The sequence below is a fragment of the Nansenia antarctica genome (assembly GCF_963989245.1).
Source record: "Nansenia antarctica genome assembly, chromosome: 5".
Lineage (NCBI taxonomy): Eukaryota > Metazoa > Chordata > Actinopteri > Argentiniformes > Microstomatidae > Nansenia > Nansenia antarctica.
The window spans coordinates 29,816,671-29,839,971 of record NC_137690.1 but is presented as its reverse complement, the minus strand read 5'-3'; the positions used below and the strand labels follow the sequence as shown (position 1 = coordinate 29,839,971).

General features: G+C 43.1%; 1 protein-coding gene across 1 annotated transcript in view; it reads left to right on the top strand.

Annotated features, from left to right (window-relative positions):
• LOC308157953 (integrin alpha-2-like) overlaps positions 1-22,685 on the top strand; it is a gene marked incomplete at both ends in the record, with an annotated part of 42,795 nt that extends 20,110 nt beyond the window's left edge. The window contains 22 exons of the mRNA XM_080531547.1: positions 556-694; positions 869-1,014; positions 1,315-1,458; positions 3,693-3,896; positions 4,690-4,820; positions 5,177-5,340; positions 6,784-6,935; positions 7,133-7,243; positions 10,284-10,369; positions 11,162-11,303; positions 11,839-11,915; positions 12,029-12,112; positions 13,159-13,601; positions 14,079-14,929; positions 15,743-15,903; positions 16,774-16,876; positions 17,136-17,246; positions 19,662-19,772; positions 20,862-20,975; positions 21,096-21,185; positions 21,837-21,953; positions 22,596-22,685. Coding sequence (XP_080387673.1) covers positions 556-694; positions 869-1,014; positions 1,315-1,458; positions 3,693-3,896; positions 4,690-4,820; positions 5,177-5,340; positions 6,784-6,935; positions 7,133-7,243; positions 10,284-10,369; positions 11,162-11,303; positions 11,839-11,915; positions 12,029-12,112; positions 13,159-13,601; positions 14,079-14,929; positions 15,743-15,903; positions 16,774-16,876; positions 17,136-17,246; positions 19,662-19,772; positions 20,862-20,975; positions 21,096-21,185; positions 21,837-21,953; positions 22,596-22,685 — 3,771 coding nt within the window. The remainder of the gene's footprint in view (positions 1-555; positions 695-868; positions 1,015-1,314; positions 1,459-3,692; positions 3,897-4,689; positions 4,821-5,176; positions 5,341-6,783; positions 6,936-7,132; positions 7,244-10,283; positions 10,370-11,161; positions 11,304-11,838; positions 11,916-12,028; positions 12,113-13,158; positions 13,602-14,078; positions 14,930-15,742; positions 15,904-16,773; positions 16,877-17,135; positions 17,247-19,661; positions 19,773-20,861; positions 20,976-21,095; positions 21,186-21,836; positions 21,954-22,595) is intronic.
• Between the last annotated feature and the right edge of the window lie 616 nt (positions 22,686-23,301).

Below are 23,301 nucleotides of genomic sequence, written 5' to 3'. Positions count from 1 at the left end.
TATTTTGTGCAGGGACCGTCTTGAAGCTGTCATTGGAAACAAAGGCTTCTCCACCAAGTATTAAACACATTTCAGTTACAATTCATTTCAATACTTCTTTCCTGTGTCATATCTTTTTAATTCACATAACTTTTTTTATGGATTGGAATGTTACAATTTCTAGCTTGAGTTAATACCAATATCTGGTCTAAATGTCATAGCTACAATGGAAATATGTTGAATAAAACAATTGTCGATGTGTTGAATACTTATTTTCCCCCACTGTATGTATGTAAAACGATGCCATATTTGTACCAGTGGAAACTATCTTTGGTACCAGCCTTATCATTTAAATTCGCTTTGCTTCACAGTCTGGAAACCAGTGTCAAACCATTTGTCATTACTGAGGATCATTATGCATCAAACAAGAGTTCCGTTGATTGTCTAACCCTTTCCTGAACTTTAACCTTAATACAAACATGACATTTGAGAAAGTTAAGGTTGCCAGCCTGAGAAAAATGTCAGCCTGTCAGACAAATATGAGCTGTATCTGACCTTTCAACTGTGTTGCTATAGGATGTGATGATGCTGGGAGCCGTTGGGGCATACGCATGGAGTGGTACTGTTGTCCACCAAACAGGACAGGGAGCGGACATCTTCCCCTATACAGCATTTGAAGGGACCCTGCAGGACAGAAACCACAGTTCATTACTAGGTAGTGACACATCTATGTCTGTTTTTTACTGTCTGTAGGACAACTGCAATGCACTTTACTGTTATCTGGCCTTTTTGTTGAGGAAGCCGAGGAGGTATTTTTCTAAAACATACAGTATTATGCATAATTTTACATTGTGTTAAATGTTTATGTGTATTTGTATTGTCCTTCCAGGTTACTCAGTGACCACCCTGAGTGGTGAATCATCAGAGTATTTTGTTGCTGGGGCACCCCGCTCAAACCACTCTGGTCAGGTCATCGTGTATACTGTCAATGTCCAAAAGAGACTTACAGTGATAGACTCTGAGAGAGGAAAACAGGTACTAGTGATGGTAGTACATTTGGTGATTTAAGGAAAAAAAATAGCCTTAATGTCAGTAAAAATGTTAGAATATGAACTTTCTTGCGCATAAACCAATTGTAAAATTCCACAAACCAAATTGACCAATTATTCTAGTAATAATTTAGCAAATGATGTACTTTCATTGTTCATAACATGTACTTCATGATACATTATTGTACCATTGTTTTCAGGGAACACAAAACCTTTGTTAAATATTGTGAAGTGTTTCGATGTCCATACACTTTATCTGTCCGTTTTGGCCTCTCCCTAATCCTAGATTGGCTCCTATTTCGGGAGTGTCCTATGTCCCCTGGATGTGGATAAAGACGGAGTGTCAGACCTCCTGTTGGTTGGAGCCCCCATGTTTATGAGTGACCTGAAGAAAGAGCAGGGGAGGGTCTATCTCTTCTCCATCACCAAGGTAGCGTATGGTCACTTAGATAAGAAAAAGGCTGAGCTCTATCTCAGGGCACCAAAAGTAATGAGACACTGTCAATGTCTAGTATTGATTTTAAGGTTTGCGTTTACCTTTGTAGTCAGCGTTAGATTTGATTTAGATTTTTTTGATTTGGTTTGATGTCTGTCGACTGAGGTGTCAATGAAAGGAAGCCATTAGGCTGAGAAATCCCCCCAAAACGTAGGCTTTCCAAATCAACAGTTTGGGACATCATTCAAAAGAATAGCAAGCAATCGCCAAGGATGACTTCTACAGTGGATGACCGAAGAATGCTCACCATAATTAAGAAAACCCCCAAAACAACTGTCCCACAGAGTAGACACACTCTCCAGAAGGTAGGCGCCAATGCGTAAGAGAATACCATCTGTAGAATATGTCACCAGTCAAACCACAGAGGCTTCACTACAAGGTGCAAACCACTAGTTATGCACAAAGATGGTCAGGATATTAGCTAAAAAGTAGCTAATTTGATAAAAGTAGCTAAAGAGCCTGCAGAGTTCTGGAAAAAGGTATTGTGGACATATAATATGAATATTATCATGTACCAGAGTGATTGCAAGAGGAAAGAGAGGAGAGCAGAAAAAAGGATCTGCCCATGATGGGTTTGAACAGACTTTGGGATCAACTACAACATCTCCAGAGGCTACATTAGAACTTCGCATCCTTTGAAAATGGTGTGATGTAAGGATATTGTAACTTCGCAAACAATAGCAGCATTTAAATAGTTTAGTTTATGTTCAACTGGAAAAGGTAGTGAACACAGAATTTCGGGTTTTGACTCTGCTGGGAGTTAAAAATGCCTTTAAAAAAAGCCTTTCCACCTGTACATTATATAAACCCCTCAAAAAAAGTTCGGAAACGTTATTTTGGTTGATTAATCCTCCCCTTTAATAATATTGTATTTTATATCGTTGGAAAGCCTGATTAGTCACCTGTACAACGAGGTACACCTTGTAGGGATCATGCATTCATGGAATGAACAACACAGCTAAACATGTGGGTAGCGGCCCAAAAATATTTGCCAAAATCCCCTATATTCTTCTGTTGGTATTCACTCTCGTTTTGAGTTGCTTGGTGGATTGGATGATTGCACTCTCCCACAGTAATAAGGAAAAAACAACACATATTGGCCATTTTTACACTTTATTCATTTTATACTGTCAGGGACCTCAGTCGTGTGTGGAAGATCCATACGCAGTCACAACAGCTTGGCACCTCCTCCTCATGCTGGTCACCAGCCTGGTCACACACTGTTGTGGGATGGCATCCCATTCCTCAACCAGGATTTGCCGCAAGTCAGCCAACATGGTTGCGTTGGTCACTCTGGCACGTACAGCACACCCAAGCTGATCCCACAAGTGTTCAATTGGGTTGAGGTCTGGACTCACGGCAGGCCATTCCACCCTCTCCACTCCCAAATTCTGGAGGTGCTCTGTGATGATCCTGGCTCTGTGGGGACGAGCGTTGTCATCCTGGAGAATGGAGTTAGGTCCCAGAATCTGGAGATATGGGATCGCCACTGGCCCTAGAATATAATTCCTGTCAATTAGGTGCCATTCAGGTGCCAGTCACACACCTGTGACTGACATACACCTGCCAGCACTTGAAGCTCAAAACGAGAGTGAATACCAACAGAAGAATATTGCAGGGGATTTTGGCAAAACAATTTGGCCCGCTACCCACACGTTTAGCTGTGTTACTCATTCCACGAATGCATGATCCTTACAAGTTGTACAGTTGTAAAGGTGACTAATAAGGCTTTCCAACGATATAAAATCCAATACCCATTGGTATTATTAAAGGGGAGGAAGAATCGACTGAAATAACGTTTCCAAACTTTTTTGGAGGAGTTTATGTATACAGTATGCCATATATCATACCTCCACTATGATTGGAAATTAAATAGTGTCCAGTTGTGGAATTATATTTAGCAGTAGCGATATTGGGGCAGTTCTTATGCGCTCTGCCCTGCTGGTTGCGCGATGCAGGACAGCTGTGAAAGGAGACTGACCAGGCAATAATCAGGGTCCATTCAGACATGCAGCGACCCTGTAAATTGCATGGAATTATACATAATTGCCTGAGCGAATTTCCCTGGTCAGTCCCATTCACACTTACATCGACCCTGGAAATTGCATGGAATCTACTGGGAAGGCTTGTATGTGTGAAAGGGGCTTTAGTTGTCCCTCTTTCCACAGGGTATCCTGACTGAGCAGGGCTTTCTGAGTGGTCCGTCCTCAGGGGAGAATGCCCGTTTTGGGATGGCTGTCTCCGCTGTGGCTGACCTGGACCTGGATGGCTACAGTGATGTGGTGGTGGGAGCGCCATTAGAGGACAGAGAGAGGGGTGTGATCTATGTGTTTAATGGAGACAAGAAGACACTGCGCAAACAGTACTCTCAGGTAGGAACCTTATGTCTGATCAGTCATTTACAGTGTCATGACAACAGCATCTCACTTATGGGCATAGGAGCATGAGTTATCTAATACCAGACCTGCGCAAAAGACATATTTGAAGTGGTTTCAAATATTTGAGGTTTCCTTTTTTGCTAGCCTTGCATGCTTTGTTTGCACATGATTATCATTTCAAATCCATATGTTTCCTTGGTCTATCTAATACATGAGATTAGGTGATGAAGGACCAGATGTTGAGGAACATCTCCAAGACTGTCTGGTTCACTTTGAATGAGAAAATAACCCAATCAAAGCTTAATGTTCATACACATTTCCTGTGGATGTTTATGTTGATGATGAACTGGGTCATCTTGTGGAGTCAATGCCACGGGAAAAATTGCAGCCGTTTTGAGAGCAAAGGGAGGCCCTACCCAGTATTAGTATAGTGTTCAGAATAACGTTTTCAGTGAGTGTATAATAATGCCATTTGTAAACCATTAATAAATAATGAACTCACTATTATTATTATTTTATTCCAACTGTTAGAGACCTTATTAAATACTTAACTATTAGGAACTATATTCAAAAGTATTTGCAAATGATTTGCAGATGATTGGTTAAAAATGTTTTAATGATGGTTTAACTGCTTATACATTTTACAACATTAACATAGATTTGTTTTTCTTATGACGATTGATGGATAGATGATTCACTTACTTAAACAAATGTATTTGTTGTAAAGTGGCTTTGAATAAAGGCGTTTGCTATGTCAATGATGTAAATGTAAATGTGTCTTTTCTAGAGAATCCTTGGGTCTAAATTAGACCCTAAATTGCAGTACTTCGGGAGGTCTCTGGATGGCTATGGAGATTTGAATGATGACACCATTCCTGATCTCTCTGTGGGTGCACATGGTAAAGTGGTCCAGCTCTGGTGAGTTTTTCCAAGAAACACTGGACGATGATGTCATAAGATATTTGGGGCTAGAATAGGGCGAACAAATATGAATGACTCCCAAAAATGTTTCGGAAGCTTACAACCAATGTTTTTTTTTATTTATACTTGTAATTGGTCTTAATGCTGACATTTTCTATACGATGTTTTCACCAAAGTGCTGTATGTCACAATATACTAACTTAATTTTCAGGTTTATGTATTAATTAATTAATTAATTAACAGATTTCAATGGGTTAGCTTGACTAAATCTGACTATTATTACATGTTTAGAACGTTTTTCCTAATGTGATATGGGATGTTATGGTCTTCTAAAGGGTTATCTGATATTTCAGGTCTCGTGGATTGGCTGTAGTGACAACCAAGGCTTCTTTCACACCAAACAAAATCAGCATTCTCAGTAATCCTTGTGTCATTAATGGACGCAAGCTCTCCTGCTTCAAGACCAACCTCTGCTTCAGTGCATTATTCAGGCCCAAAAATCCCATTGGACCAATAGGTAAGGCTGATATTAATCTATATTTTCCTAATGTATTTGTTATGTCATGGTTTTGGTAGAACTTAATTATAAAGAGTTTTAGCTGGTTGTTGCAGGGATCACCACCCACAATTATGAGAGGAGAGGGTAGTGTTGTGTCTGTTAATTGCGGGGTTCTTATAAACTGTTGTATTTTCCATGTATACAAAAAAATAAACATGTTAATAATGTGAAAAAGTGTTTCAGTGTGGTAGAACTGGTAATGAAGAGAGTGTATTGTTGTGTAATCATTCTAAGAATGTGTTATGCAGGTCTCCTGTGGTTTTTGTGAACGTAGCAGCAGTTGCAGTAACAATAGGGCTCTCAGAATGTTGGCCTAAATCAACATTTCACCATGTTAAAAGATTTTGACATACAACAAATCGGAATAGTTTAAAAAGTAAATTAATAAAATATAATTAAAAATATAAACGTAAGCTGTACGAGGAGTAGCATGCAAGAATTGGAAGAAGAAGAAGAAGAAGAAATAGGAGAAGAAGAAGAAGAAGAAGTATGAGCAATAACAATAGTTTAATAAGTATGAACAATAACAATAGTTGAACTTGCTGAAGCAAGCCCACTAATAATAAGAACATGTATGAGCAATAACAATACTAATAAAGCAAAGTCAATTCACAAGTCTTCATGAGTTAAATATGATTATGATTAAGTCTACCAACATCAGCTCTTTTCGAAACTATGTTTTAGCGGTGTACATGGATAACTTATATGAGGAGTGATAGGTGCGAGATGGAACAGGAGAGACATACTGCATGTGCGAAATGCTGTTTTAAATGCCCACCTTATTTATTTACACGTAACCGAAGTCTTAATCATTGGTTGGATTAAACAATTTAAGATACTTTGTGATTATGTCATAATGTAAAAATATAGGCCTACACGATCCAATGATTTTATCTGTAAGAACAGATTTCCGCTAGTATGTAATAACTGCTGTGTAGGCACATTGTTATTATACTATTGTTACCAATTGAAATACCACTATATGTAGCTATGTGATAAGGCATAAGTCTAATTTTCCAATTGTAACCCTCTCCTGAGGTACTATTTAAAAGAATTAAGATATAACAGGATTCTGAGTCTTAGGTGTTTATGGTGAACTGACTAACTCTCTTCTTGTTCACAAACAAATCAGATAAGTGTATGTAATTGTAATTGTGTGTCCCCATAAACCAAGTAAGCATATAAAGCCATATACAAACAAAATACAAAGGACAGCAATTTAGAAGGAATAGCAAAAATATGTTTATTTTCTTTTATATATATATGCTGTATGCTACACTATGTGTTTGGGTTTGTATGTCTGTGTGCTATACACAAAGACAATGAATTGTTGGAAGTTAAACATGAATGTATCCTGTGCGATCCTGAACAAACCACACTGAGGTTGTCTCGTCCTCCCAGCTGTCACGTACAACCTCACTCTGGATGCTGACCTGCAGTCGTCTCGAGTGACCTCGCGAGGCCTGTTCAGTAAAAACAACGAACGACGCTCCTCCGGAAATGTTCAGATATCTACCAAACCTGTGTGCCAGGACTTCCAAGTCTATGTTCAGGTAACAGGGAATTCAATTAGGTGGTGAAATTGAATGATTGAATTATTATTTTTTCCTTCTCTCTCTCTCTCTGCCTTTTAGCAACTTCATATCGTCTTTGCTGTAGAATAGATTGTAGAAGCTTGATAGTTTAGATAGTGTGACATCATGTGATCCATACCGTCATACAGCTTTTGGCCATCATATCTTTCCAACAGGAGAACCCAGACTTTGTGAACTCTATCAGTCTGCGGGTCGACGTCGGCCTTCAGAATCCAGACACCAACCCCGTCTTGGATGTGTTCTCTCCCAATGCATGGGAGTTCTTTGTGAGTTTCCCTTTAAGCCAAGATGTTTTTCAAGATGTTTTCCTTTTAAGATGTTGAGTAGGTGCTTCAAATGGAGGCAAAATATTTTTTGCAAACAGGGAACTGAATACACACTGCTCAGATGCTAAATAATGGCACTCATTCATGTTGTGCAATGTCTGCAAGTTGGGTTGTAAGCAAAGGGCAGGGCAGAATGGAAGGGGCGGGGCAGAAGGGGAGGGGCAGGGCAGAATGGGAGGGGCAGGGCAGAATGGGAGGGGCAGGGCAGAATGGGAGCTGCAGGGCAGAAGGGGAGGGGAGGGGTGGGGCAGAATGGGAGGGGCAGGGCAGAACAGGAGGGGTGGGGCAGAAGGGGAGGGGTGGGGCAGAATGGGAGGGGCAGGGCAGAACAGGAGGGGTGGGGCAGAAGGGGAGGGGTGGGGCAGAATGTGAGGGGCAGGGCAGAATGGGAGGGCTAGGGCAGAAGGGGAGGGGTGGGGCAGAAGGGGAGGGGCAGGGCAGAACAGGAGGGGTGGGGCAGAAGGGGAGGGGTGGGGCAGAATGTGAGGGGCAGGGCAGAAGGGGCGGGGCAGGGCAGAAGGGGAGGGGCAGGGCAGAAGGGGAGGGGTGGGGCAGAAGGGGAGGGGTGGGGCAGAAGGGGAGGGGTGGGGCAGAAGGGGAGGGGCAGGGCAGAAGGGGAGGGGTGGGGCAGAAGGGGAGGGGTGGGGCAGAATGGGAGGGGCAGGGCAGAAGGGGAGGGGTGGGGCAGAAGGGGAGGGGTGGGGCAGAAGGGGAGGGGTGGGGCAGAAGGGGAGGGGTGGGGCAGAATGGGAGGGCTAGGGCAGAAGGGGAGGGGTGGGGCAGAAGGGGAGGGGCAGGGCAGAACAGGAGGGGTGGGGCAGAAGGGGAGGGGTGGGGCAGAATGTGAGGGGCAGGGCAGAAGGGGCGGGGCAGGGCAGAAGGGGAGGGGCAGGGCAGAAGGGGAGGGGTGGGGCAGAAGGGGAGGGGTGGGGCAGAAGGGGAGGGGTGGGGCAGAAGGGGAGGGGTGGGGCAGAAGGGGAGGGGTGGGGCAGAAGGGGAGGGGCAGGGCAGAAGGGGAGGGGTGGGGCAGAAGGGGAGGGGTGGGGCAGAATGGGAGGGGCAGGGCAGAAGGGGAGGGGTGGGGCAGAAGGGGAGGGGTGGGGCAGAAGGGGAGGGGTGGGGCAGAAGGGGAGGGGCAGGGCAGAATGGGAGGGGCAGGGCAGAAGGGGAGGGGCAGGGCAGAAAGGGCGGGGCGGGGCAGAAGGGGAGGGGTGGGGCAGAATGGGAGGGGCAGGGCAGAAGGGGAGGGGCAGGGCAGAAGGGGAGGGGCAGGGCAGAAAGGGCGGGGCGGGGCAGAAGGGGAGGGGTGGGGCAGAATGGGAGGGGCAGGGCAGAAGGGGAGGGGCAGGGCAGAAGGGGAGGGGCAGGGCAGAAAGGGCGGGGCGGGGCAGAAGGGGAGGGGTGGGGCAGAATGGGAGGGGCAGGGCAGAAGGGGAGGGGTGGGGCAGAAGGGGAGGGGTGGGGCAGAAGGGGAGGGGTGGGGCAGAAGGGGAGGGGTGGGGCAGAAGGGGAGGGGTGGGGCAGAATAGGAGGGGCAGAATGGGAGGGGCAGAAGGGGAGGGGTGGGGCAGAAGGGGAGGGGCAGGGCAGAATGGGAGGGGCAGGGCAGAAGGGGAGGGGCATGCTGGGCGGCTCAGTCAAAAACCTGTGGTGGGTGTAGACCATGTGATACACACACTGACACACAGATTGATATACACACATTGATGTACACACATTGATATACGTACTACACACATTGTATATCTAGATACTGCTACTGGCCTTTCGGTGGATTCCCATGAGAGATGTGATTGGAGCAGTGAATCCAGGAGGTGTTGTTAATGGGCGCTTTCATAGCGAAATCTGATTGGTGTCACCAACGCAGAGACACAGTCTGTTACTTACATTTTTTTTCCGATTGCTAAGTCACATCGTCAAAACTCTTCATACAGTCTGCGAAACAGAAGTCCATGTGGACCAAACTGTGACTAATTTTACATTGCTTTCACATAAAATGCATTCAATGACCACGTTCTCCAAAATCCATGAACTCTTCTCTCATTCAAACTCCACCTCCTGCAAAACACTATGTATTTGCAACACATTTTCCAATGTTAACACACTGTGTTCAAAACTGTGAAGAACACATTCAAAACAGAATGATTTGTGAATTTTTGCAGTAACCTTTGAATTGTCTAGAAAATATTAGCAGAATATATACAATGAAATGAAATAGACTAGATGCATTGCCAGGGAAGACATTAGATGTGACCAGATGCAGACCAGAGGGTGGACCAGAACCCTCCTAATACTTTACAGTTGTACAGTCAACTATTCTGTCTATGATTACTATAAATCAAACCATTCTTATAATGAAATATTCATTCTTGTGAAAATCATTCAAACTATGTAATGCTCCCTGTTGTTAGTGTTTTGTAGGTCAGAGTGTTATGAATTACTGTGTATGCTTTCTGAGTGAACATTGTTGCCAGTGTATGGTTAAACAAGCTTCTTTTGAGACATGTATGAAGTGTTTGGCCAAGATGCTTTTTAGTAATGCAGACTGTATGAAGATTTGTGACTCTGTGACTTCAGTTTTGAACACTGCGACTTAGCAATCGGAAAAAACTGTAAGTAGAGACCTGTTTTTAGAAGGTTTTTCTGACTTTCATTGGGTTCCCGTATTCACCAATGCATGTACCTTGCATGCACCTTGCATGTGCCTTGAGTTGCATTTCATGTACGAAAGGCGCTATATAAATAAAGCTTTACTTACTTACTTACTTTACCTTGGACGACTACATATACAGTAATAGTAGGAAATAGTAAGGAAGAGAAAGATGTAGTTTGACATGGGTTTAAATGGGTAAACATGCTTTTTTGCACCAGCTACACTTGTGTGTGAACCTGGTGGAGACTTGTTGACAACTAGGACCATAGAATACGTATTACCCACTTGCCTAGCCACTAATCTTCTTTGTCTTTGTTTGTTTGACAGATTCCCTTCTCCAAAGACTGTGGCTCTGATGAGGTGTGTGTTAGTGATCTGGTGTTGAATGTAAAAAATGGCAAAGAGGTTCCCAGGTGAGTGATACCATGAGCTACACAAACTCTTTTTACTTCCTGACGTGCCTTGAGGGAATACTTGTATTTTCATGAAGAACGCACTCAAACTTGGTTCTAGCTAACTTTTGTATGTATATTTGCCTTTACTATTTGTGTTCATGTTTTATGTTTAGGGTTAGGGTTACATTTCAAAAATATATCTTGGAACTGTCAATAGTAAGGGGTATTCCTCGCAAAATACAATTTGACATGATCTTACCTTGGCTGCACTTTATTCACCCACAGTATTTAGTTACAAAGTTCCCGTACTTAGATATTTAGTATCAGTGACAGTATTCTAATGTTATACCCCTTTACAAATAATTGTCAGATAGAAACCATCAAAGCGACAGTGCAGAGAACGTTGAGGACATTTGGAGGGATGTGGCATTATTCACTTGCAGAGCCACGGCTAATCTCTCCAATAACCACCACACCCTCTATTCCCCAACACCACTGACTTATTTTCTATTTTTGTCCATTTTATGTGACCTTGTTTTCACTAAGAATGCCTTAACAACTTTAGAGCAGTTTAAACAGAAGGCACCAAATCTCATAAAATGGGTGGTCCTCTCTGAACATAACAGCTTGGAAACCATTTGGAGAATGACATAAACGTCATGAACAGTTCCAAAGTGACAATATAAGACACAATATACAGTAAGTCTCCTCAGCTTGAAAGTAAAATTGACTGAGTCTCCACTGTCCACACAGTTATCGTACAGTTCAGTTGAGTATGTGACTTTAGTAACTGGCATCCCTGTCTTGCAGTGCATCCCCCATGCTGGTCAGTTCCAAAAACAGAGGGATCTCGTTTGAAGTTCTGGTGGAGAATAAGAAGGAGAACGCTTACAACACTCAGATCTTGGTCATATACTCCAAGAATCTCTTTTATGCCTCTGTAACTGTTCCAGTGAGTGAGTTTCGGGTGATGAAATGAAGCTGAATTAATGTGATTATGAGTGCTAACAGTTTTGATAGAACATTTTCATGAACAACCAATTTAATTTAATGATGGCCAGTGTTTTATAAAGAGCTCTGACTCCTAGACATTCTGTACATTTTTGCTAATATTTTGCAAAGGTGTGTTGTTTTTACCTGTACATTTCAGAGTGATGGGACAATGGTAAGGTGCACCTCTACAAAACAAACTGTCCTGGCTTGTCAGGTGGGATACCCAGCCTTAAAGAAACACCAGCAGGTATGAGCCACAGAACTCATCCTAATTTGAGATTAACATTCTCCCCCTGGCACTTTAGTTTTTGTGCAAACCTTTAATTAATATCAATACAGTATTCACACAATAGTCTGACTTCGGTACAGTACTTCAAGTTGGAATGGGTTGGTACCTCAATACCTGGTTTAATTGATTGGCCTAATGTTAGTGCCACAAAAATATTGTTCTGAATATTACTGGCATCATTTGGCACTTTATGTCTGTTCTACAGGTAAAATTCTCTATCAACTTTGACTTCAACCTGGATCAATTGCAGAACCAAGCAGAAGTGACATTTGAAGCTAAAAGGTGTGTGTTAGTTTGATAATTGAAATTCTTTCAAATGTGCAGTAGAGCCCAATGTACAGTAAATAATTCAAGTCATTGTCTGTGTCTTAATTTGATGCTGTTTTTTTTTTTAGTGATGGTAAGGAGGAGAGGCCTATAGACAACAAAGTCGACGTAACAATTCCTCTTCTTTATGATGCAGAGGTTATTATTACAAGGTACAGTAAGTTCTGTTCTTGAATGCAATATACTGTGCCAATATACAGTATATGCCTGCTTTGTTTAGCAATGTCTCATAACTTTGACTGCCAGCCATGTTCAGAGCGGAGAGCTCCACACTGCCAGACTTTTGGGGCATTTTCGCTGAACTTTGAAGACCCACCAAATATTGACTTTTCGGACTACATAAACATTGAACATATCTACCAAAACTTTAGACTCTCTTCTTTCGTCAGAAAAATAAAGTTTGTTTCTAGCCTCTTTGAGTGTTTAGAAATCGGCCGTAGAACATAGGGTGGTTTCAGCAAAAACACCTGATTTTGACCAATAAAACGAGCTTTTTCTGCAGAACTTTTTTTTTTTTTTTTTTTTCTGCACTTTTTCTGTATCATCCGACTCTGAACTGTTTGAAGAGTCGCGCGATGGCCGCGCTGCTCCGCGATGCTCCGCAATGCTCCGCGCCGCGTTTGGCACATACCCTGATCCGTTTCGCCATTACTACAACCCACAGCAAGCCACTTCCTTCTCCAGGCTTTTATCGAACTACTGCCCCCATCTGGGACCGAAATACATTACACCCAAGTCTGAAATTCACTCGCTAGGTGTAGAACATGTCAATAACGCGATCCCCGCGAAAAAATAAAATAATTCTGTTGTGTCCTGCCCTTTAAGACGGAATCACGTGTTAGACTAGGGAGGAAGTTGAAGTGTATGCTGGGTAGTTGGCTGCCATACTCATTCATGCTGAGAAGTTATGTTGAGTAGTTTGCTGCTATACTCATGCTGAAAAGAATAAAGCTGCGTTTGATGGACCACGTTCTCTATCGACTATTATTACTTACAAGTCCAGTCCGGACATCACAATTGGCGACGAGTAATCGGAGTTACTAGTTTTTACAATGGCTGTAAACGTGCCGTTTCCCTGTTTTTTCCTGCCTGCGCCTGGTGAGCCCACCATTCCATTCAAGACATGGCGGCAAATTTTTGAGAACTATTTGCTGGTCATCAATGCTAGCGGTAATGCTTGGCCTGCTGCACGGCGTAGAGCCGTCTTACTACACTGCCTGGGCACCGAGGGACAGCGTCTCTTCTACTCGCTCCCGAACACTGGTGCAGATTACGACACTGCAATGACTGCGTTGGAGGAGTACTTTGTGCCCAAGACAAACACTGTTGCTGAACGCCATGCTTTCCGTAAGAGAGTACAGATGCAGAATGAAACGGTCCTTCAGTATGTGATTGCACTACGTGAACTTGCAGCTACGTGCGACTATGGCGATCGTGCGGATGAGGCGATCCGTGATCAGCTAGTTGAACATCTACACAACCCGCGGATCCGTGAAAGACTTTTGATGGACAATAAACTTACACTGGAAAGAGCCATGACAACTGCTACACAGATTGAGGCTGCTACGGAGCAAGCTAAGGCCTTCTGTGAGCCGCGGGCTGCATCTGTGCAGGCGGTGCAGCACACTCCACAACAGTGGGGTAAGCGTACAAAGCCTAGGGAGGCTTCACAGCGGAAAACATGTTACCGCTGTGGATCAGATGGACATTTAGCTAATGCAACTAACTGCCCAGCTGCATCAGTTACATGCAGACAATGCAACAGAGTGGGTCACTTTGCCAAGGTGTGTCGCAGTACACAGACACACACCAAGGAGGTACGTGAGGTTGATCTCCCTGAATTTACAGTGTTATATACTGAACATTCTGCACGTAATAGTGATAAGATCACATGCACTGTGGAGATTATTTCAGAACACTCACAGTCCAGTAAAGTGGAATTGCTGGTTGATACTGGTTCATCTGTCTCTATACTGCCACAGAGCATCTACGCACAGTACTTTAAAAACATTCCACTTACTGAACCGACTGCCAGGCTGGTGTCTTACTCTAAAACCAGCATTCCAGTGCTGGGGTGCATGTCTGCTGATGTTTCTCTCCATGGCCGCACTGCTCCAGGTACCTTCTTCATTGTGGAGAGGGGGACCTCACTGATGGGGAGGGACCTAATTACTGTGTTAAGTGTGCATATTGCAAACAACAAAGTGGTGCCTCCTAATGACTCTGCATCTCTGCCTACTCCTGTGCTCCAGTGCACTACTGCATCTGCTCCCGCTGCTGTAGGGTGTGCAGAAAACTTTGTGCACCGCGTGAAGGTCGATTCCTCTGTCACACCGGTACGCCAAAAGCTGCGCCGGCTACCGCTGTCTGTCAGAGACGCAGTTTCTGATGAACTGAAACGCTTACTCGCTGCTGGAGTGATCGAACCTGTCGACGCCTCTGCTTGGGTGTCCCCCATTGTCGTCATACAAAAGAAGACTGGAAAAATAAGGATGTGTGTCGACCTGCGTGAGCCCAATAAGGCGGTCATTATTGACGCCTTTCCACTGCCTCATATGGATGAGCTCCTTTCCAGCCTGAAAGGCTCCACCATCTTCTCATCCATTGACCTGGCTAACGCCTACTACCAGGTGCCTCTTGCTGAGGAGTCACGCGACCTAACGGCATTCATCACCCATGATGGACTGTATCGGTTCTGCCGTGTGCCATATGGACTGGCATCAGCGCCAGCTGCCTTTCAGAAGATGATGAGCATCATTCTCGCTGACCTGCCGGGTGTGGAGTACTACATTGATGATGTCATCATACATGGCAGTGACAGGCACACACATGACGAGGCTCTTAAAGTTACCCTGCAACGTCTGAAATCTGCTGGCTTGCAGCTTAATAACGACAAATGCCGTTTCCGTGAGCCCAGTCTACCATTCCTGGGTCACACTGTCTCTGCTGATGGTCTGCTTCCAGACACTGTACGCATACAGGCCATCGCTGAGGCTCCAGCACCCACTGACGCTACTACTACTGCTACTGCTACTGCTACTGCTACTGTTACTGCTACTGCTACTGCTACTGCTACTGCTACTGTTACTGCTACTGCTACTGCTACTGCTACTGCTACTGCTACTGTTACTGCTACTACTACTGCTACTACTACTGCTACTACTACTACTACTACTACTGCTACTGCTACTACTACTACTACTACTACTACTACTACTGCTACTACTACTACTGCTGCTACTACTACTACTACTACTACTACTACTACTACTACTACTACTACTGCTACTACTGCTGCTACTACTACTACTACTACTACTACTACTACTACTACTGCTACTACTACTACTGCTACTACTACTACTACTACTGCTACTACTACTACTACTACTACTACTGTTACTACTACTACTAACACTGTGCTTGCCTTTATGTCATCTGTGTTCAGCCGGCATGGGAACCCGCTGAACATTGTCACTGACAACGGTGTGCAGTTTACGTCTGCATCATTCACATCCTTCCTGAAAGACAGACAAATCTCACACAGCCGATCTTCTCTCTACTACCCTGCTGCTAATGGGGCCATAGAAAGGTTCAATCGGGTGCTGAAACAAACCATCCAGCTGGCCATTCAGCAACATCAGCCTTGGAAACCAGCTGTGGTAGACTTTCTCCAGGTCTACCGTGCCACTCCTCATGCCACTACTGGTTCATCTCCTTTTGAACTGCTCCACGGTCGGCCCATGCGAACCAAGCTGACTCTGTTACCTCCTGCTCCTGAGTGTACTCCGGCGACGATGAACATTCGCCACAGAGTCAGTGAACGACAGCGCAAGATGAAGGCCTACACTGATGCCAAACGTGGTGCACGTCCTCCTGCTTTTCAAAAAGGGGACAAAGTGCGGGTTAAGAATCCTCTGCATGTGATGAAAGGTCACAGAAGGTACAGTGATCCTCTCACCATAAGCAAGAAGGTGGGGGACAGCACATACATTCTGAGTGATGGAAAGACTTGGAATGCCTTTCATCTCACTGCTTTCCCAGACACTGCCGCAACCACAGACGGAGACACTGTAGAGCCTGTGGTTGATCATTCACCCAGGCCTAGACGTAATATCCAGAGGTCTGGATGGCTAAAGGACTATGTCTCTTGAATAGCCTAATAATGGGTCACTGACAGTTGTTGAATTGTATTCCTGTTGTATGGGGATTGTTGCACTTATACTGTTTGCACTACTTTGGTCTATTGTTATTGTATTAGACTGTCATTACCTAGATTAATAATATTTAAGTTTCCTTATGTGATATTGATTGGGTAATGTGATATTGTTTTGTTTATACATGCTGAATCTACCATTTCATTTTTTTGCTTGCCTTGTTGTTAGTACAAGTAACTCTTTTCCAGAAAGGGGGAAATGTTGTGTCCTGCCCTTTAAGACGGAATCACGTGTTAGACTAGGGAGGAAGTTGAAGTGTATGCTGGGTAGTTGGCTGCCATACTCATTCATGCTGAGAAGTTATGTTGAGTAGTTTGCTGCTATACTCATGCTGAAAAGAATAAAGCTGCGTTTGATGGACCACGTTCTCTATCGACTATTATTACTTACAAGTCCAGTCCGGACATCACAAATTCTATAAGACGCCAATTGGCGTCTTTGGCAGTCAACGTTACTATTCTATAAGACGCCAATTGGCGTCTTTGGCAGTCAATGAGTTAACTAATGAGAAATCACAGCAAATTGTATTGGTCTGTTCTGTCAGACATAGCAACACAAACCTACCCATCTACTCATCCCCTTTACTCTGTCCTCAGGCAATCAAATATACATTTCTATGTGGTGGATAAGGACAAGGCTGCAGAGACCACAGTGAAGAAGCTAGAGGACATTGGTCCTGAGTTCAACTTCTCCTTGAAAGTAAGTGCTTATGTGTCTAACATTTACAGTTGAGGTCGGACTTTTACATACACTTAGGTTGAAGTCAGTACGTTGTTAATGTACGGTATCTGTTTGTCATGAACTCATTTTAACGACTCCTTTAAGGTTAATTAGTGGACCCTTATTGTAAAGTGTAACCAATTTGGGGGTGCTCTTGCCATTTCTAAAGAAAGTTGGTCATAATTCCTGTACGGCAAGTTTCTAATTTGTCATGAATGGTATTTATATTTCCTTGCAGATCTCCACAGGCAACTTCCCTGTCAACCTGGTTTACCTCACAATCTCCCTACCAATGAGAACCCAGAAGGGTAACCCCCTGCTCTACGTAACCAGCCTTGGCTCACAAATAGTGAGTATTCAAATCGGTCATGCCCTCCACTTCCACCTAGTCTGTGCCAGTGCTTCCCTCCCTTCTGTCTGCCCTTGTCTGTCTATTTGTGTTGTGTGTGGGCGTGGCCAGGCTCCGGTCTCCTGTCTGTCATCATCTCCACCTGCTCATTCTGCTCACCTGTCGGCAATCTACTCATCATCCCGCTCTACTTACAGTTTTTCTCAGGCAGCTTTGGTGCATTTCTTACATCACTATTAACATTTGCACCACAGTTAGTGCATTTCTCAGAACAATTAGTACAAACTGCAAAACCTAGGTGTTAACCTGCAAAAGCGTGTCACTTGCTCAAAATGGATAGTTCATTCCTCAAAAGCAAGTATTCATGTCAATGAAAGTGTCAGTGTCATCAAAATGAAAAGTCCTGACACCATTGTTTATGAACAAGATAGTCAAATGGCTTTGTCATGTTTTCATTATGACAGTTCACTCTGTAAGTGTTTTCCAATGCAAAAAAGTCAGATCTTGGTGACACTACCTGAAAATGCTCAAGACAGTACTATACACTATTTGCACAGCCATTTGAAATCTACAGTGGGTTACACATTACTGTATTTAGTGAGGTAAATGAGTACAAGACACTGAATAGTTATGTTTCACATTTTGACTGCATATGTGACACAGCCCAATGAAAAGGGCTACCTGTAGGCGAAATCATTTTTCAGTTTTTTACATGTGCTTAAACTACAGATTGTAAGCTTTCAAATGATGCATCATACATTGAAATCGGAAACAAATTGAAGACGACATGAGTATTTGAAAGTTGCTACACCGGAAATCACTTGTAAAATGCTGCAGTACATTATCATACTGTAAATATGGCAAATATTTACTGTAACACTACTTTACACTACAGTACAGTAAATCTGTGCTGCAGTAAAGCTGTAAGTCTAAATGTAAAATGTAAAAAGTGACACGTTCTTGTCCCACTGTAAGCTTCATGTATGACACAATGACAGTAGTGCAGTGCAGATTTAGTGCTGAATTACTGTCCAATATACACACCTGTTCTCCTGACAAAATGCTTGAATAATTGAATTTACAGTGGTTCTCCCAACATTTGGCTGCACCCTTCGGCCAGCCTCAGCCATTGTGAGGCCGTGATTGACAACATGGTCCACAATTGCCCTAATTTCATCAGGAATCTGCCTATGTACTTGGCCTCTTCTTCCTCTTCCCCTGTTTTGTCCCCTTACCCTTCTTCCCCGCATCCTCGCCCCTCTTCCACGATGCTGACCTTCAATTTCTGTGTCACAGTATTGTCAAAATGGTACACACTATGTCCTGCTCGGTTCATATATGCTTGCCAATTGAGGGTTCATGGGACTCAGCTCTGAGTGACTGTGGAGAAGTGGCTTATCATTGGTTACAATCAATGCTTCACACACTCCTCCTCATCAGTGAAAGCTGAGAGAAATAGTTTTTTCAGGAAAAAATGATAAAGAAATGTATAGAATTTTCTTGACAGATTTTGACAACTTGTTCAACATTTTTGGATGTAATGACTCAAGCAATGAAATGAGGACTATTAGTTTTATAGGGAATGACTATTAAGCATCCAAAAGTATAGTTCATTTTGACTGACATGACATAAGCAAATGATAATGTTATAAAACAGCAGAGAATTGTATGACAGCAATTGATGCATGCCCAAAAGCATTTGCAATTTGTTTGAAGGAATGAGAAACTGCTACTATGATGTGCACAAATGACTAAATGTTGTGGAGGTTGAACTAACAGTTATGAGAATTTCAATTCTGATCAGAGAAATGCACCAAAGCAATTGAGAAAAACTGTAAACCCTGGCTTCCAATCCACTCATGGCCAGATCGTTGTTTGTCGTATCCAAGACCTCGACCCAGTTATTGTCCTGCCTGCCCGCACTATCTGCCTGCCCTGCCTACCCTACGTGCCCCGCCTGCCCTGCCCTGTCTGTCTGTCTGCCTGCCTGCCTGCCTGCCTGTCTCTCCTGCCTGCCTGCCCTTCCCCGTTTGCGATACCACCCTGCTTTTCCTCATCCCGTTATCCCCGTAATAAATTCCCTATTGTTTTATATACTGTACGTTTTTCTTTTCTTGTCATTTTATATCCGCGCCTGGATTCATTAGTTCTTCTGACCATGAAAAAGTCAAAGTTTTTCAAGTATCAATGTCCACTGAGGTAATGCGTTGACCAGTACAATGTAGTACACTGGAATAAACGATTGTTTTCTTAATACATTTTGACTCTCCATACACAAGAGTTTGATTTCCGCACATTCTCCCTCTCCTCCTGAGACTCAGGTTTTAGTGTCCACAGTTGTTCCCATCCTCCCTGGGTTGTAATATGAATGTCCAGTGTGTTTGTTACTGTGAGAGGCATGTTCAAACCCTGCAGGGCAGCTCTGTGAGCTGTGATTCGAGTGGCCTGGTCGATCCCCTGAAAATCGGTGCAAAATCGCACAAAGCCTTGTTCTCCAGGGAGAGCCTCAGAGGTATCGAAAGACTGGTGAGTTGCACAAAAAATACATTACTATAAAGTGACGTTAGAAGTATGAGGTTCTATCTCCATTTTTGTCAAAATTGAGTTTTTTACATACAAATCTGACATCTGATCCATTAGGTGTTGCCTGTGTGGTGTTATTTTTAAAATGTTGACATTTTTTTGTTAGTAATTCATCAAATACAAAGGTTCCATCTCACAAAACGTAATGGAATGTAAAAACTTTGACGCTCAATATCTCTGAACTACCCGAAACGGAGATAGAACCTTATAATTCTAAGCTCACGCTTTTGCACATCCCTGGTCAATGTGATCACTCTTTAACCTTTGCACTACTGATGTTTACAATACTACCTTTGCACATACTCTATATTGCACGTTGCACATACCTCTTTGATATAGCCTCTTGTTATACATCTGCACATGACATACTGTGCATAAGCTACCTTAACTATACATAGCTCATAACTGTATATACCTCTAATCTAATCAAATCGAATAATCTTTACTAACGTCACAGTGTGAATAAACAACAACGTCTTGTATTATAGGATCGATAGGGGTGATCATAGACAAGTGATCATAGAGCTGTGTCCGCTCGTTTCAGAGGTAAACAGGCAGCCATAACAAATATGCTAGTGCTGAGGACTGTGGTAAGATTAAGGTAGTGTAATGTTAAAGGTGCCGCTAACAGCTACTGTCCAAGACCACTACGAAAACACCTTAATTTTTTATTATTACATCAAGGATCTTTGCCATCCAAATGACAGTCCCGTTCTGTCCCATAAAATGTAACATCATCTGGGCATCCTCATAGACAAACGGGACAGAAGCTTTACAGCCATGATTCAACGGTTGGAGAAGTTGTATTTTGACATTGATGCTCAGAGCGCATTTCTGTGGCAACCATGTGGCAACTCCCTCCATCCGAGACGCACTGTGAAAACATGCTGAAAGTGCAAAGAGACACGCTATCCAAAGTCAATTGAATATCTGTGGTCTTTTGAAAACCAAGCCCCAACAACCTGTTTCAGTATTCATACATGTCATCTCCTAACAATTACAATCCTTCTGTCGATTTTGTCTCAAATGCAGGATTGTAAAAGCGCCAGTTGCCAATCCGTCAAATGTGTCCTCAAAGACATCAGAGCAAAGAGTGATTACTTTGTGAATGTTACCACCCGAATCTGGAGTGGTACATTCGCTTCTGTAAGAATGCACTTTCCCATTCTTTCTTTTTCATGAGTATTGTGAACAGACAACTTTGTTTGTAACACTATATTAACAATAGAATTGGCAGTTATTGTCTCCGTTGTTTGATTTCCACAGGCAACGTTCCAGACCATTGAGCTGACCTCAAGTGCTGACATTGAGACATCTCAGTCTGATCTACTGATTATTGGCATCAAGCACTTGCCGGTAATATTGTCTTATCAATCTTTTACCCAACCTTTAGCATTTTCCAATATACTGATACCTTGAGGACAGTTGGTCTTACCCAATAGGCTCCCTTGTCAACAACACTGTTCGGTTGAAGCTGCCCCTATGCATGGAGCTAGGATCAGCTTCCCCTCCCCAAATCCTAACCTAACCTGAAAGGAAAACAATGAAAACTGAACTAAGATCAGAAGTAGTAGAATGACCAAGTCACCCTATTCCTCAAAAACAAATCTCTGATAAAAAAAACAAACAAGTGCCTTTAGTTACTGTGACCTTTACTGGTAGGCAAGAGATAATGCCAGTGGTTGTGTGACCTCTACTGGTCAACAGGGGTACTACCTATAGCACATAGACAATAGGCTGTCATCTTGGAGTTGTTATTAGAGCTGTTGTATGCTCAGCAAGCTGAATTTGTTTGCAGTTTGTTCCTATCACTGGTTATCCCCATTGATAGAAACCCAACTTGTTCCCAAAGTTTCTCAACAATATTTGATATGTTCTCACATTACCCTGCATCAATTTGAGATTGAATTGCACTGCAACATTATTGGGTCCAAGGAATAAAATATATAATACAATCTAGTGACCTGAAGTAGTTCTAATGATTCCTTCTTCTCTCGCCCCTGCCAGGTGGGGATCACTGTGAGTAAGCCTGGGGAGACAGCTGATGTTCCAGTGGGGGTGATAGTGGGCAGTGTGATTGGGGGACTACTGCTTCTGGCACTGGCTGTTGGCCTCATGTGGAAGGTGAGAATGTGGACTCAGGTGCAGTGTATGGGTGTATAGCTATCACCTAATGCATTGTAGGGTTTCTCAACTCGGTCCTTGGGGGTCACACTATCCTAATCCACACGCCCACACCTGACTCGATGAATCATCTCAATGAAGCGATTCATTAAGCCTTTAAGGGGTAGTGGTGGTCTAGTGGATAGTGAGGTGGACTGGTGATCAGAAGGTCATGAGTTCAAGTCCCACCTGGGAACACCAACACTAGTGTGCCCTTGAGTTAGGCACTTAACCATAACTTACTCCAGGGAGACTGTCTCTGTAATTGTAAGTCGCTTTGTATGAAAGCGTCTGCTAAATAGTGTAAATGTAAAATGCCTTTTATGAGTTGAATCAGGTGGGTGCTGGGCTAGAAGGAAGTGTGAAACCCTGGGGTTGCTATGACAACTTCTACATGTACAGTATCTGCTCTCCAAATGTACATGTATGTAAATGTCAATAAGGCCTTTTAATCAGCAGTGAAATATGAATCATAGCATACTAATGACATGTTGCAAGATGTTGCATTTGTACATTTGGATTACCTTTGAGAAACACACTCAGTATTTGTAAGTAAGCCTTTTTTTGAGTTGTAATTGCTCCTAATTTGTCAATGTTATCCAGTTTGGCTTCTTCAAGAGAAAGTACAAGCAGCTGCAGAAGGATCCTGTTGAGGAGGGGGGAAGCCAGGCAGACCAGGAGAGTGGCCTGTGAGTCGGACAGAGGAACAAAGCTCTTCCTCGCTGACAGATTTTGTTGTTTTTGCTCCTTTTTTTGTTTCATTGTTTCTCAAAGTTAGAAAAGGATGCAAGACTGGGCTATCTGTACGTTGTTGTTGTTTTTTACACTAAGCAGCATGTCCAGTGGATAGACCAAGAGAGTGGCCTTTGAGTTGGACAGAGGACCAAATCTCTTCCTCAATGACAGATTATTATTTATTTTTTTGATACAATTGACTACAATTGGTAATTTCCTAGGAGTAATAGTAGACACTTGTTAATTCCTTGGTAGCAATTGGTACTGTACTTGCTATTTGCTACAGTGAATCCCAATTGTTGTTTTACAGTTACTACTGTTTGATGATGATGATAATGTTGCCTACAACCCTTTTCAATGCAAAGGTGAAACGCCTTTGTTGCAAACTACTGTATTTGAGTCAACTAGAATCCCTAGCATTTACATGTGACCATGTATGTTGTATGAGTAGAATTGTTCTTACACTGCTCAATCATTTACTTCTAAAGAGCAAAGGCAAAATCTGAGATCTACACACCATGTCATTTTAGTTGAAGGAAGGTACATCTGAATAAAAAAGACCTTTACATACGTT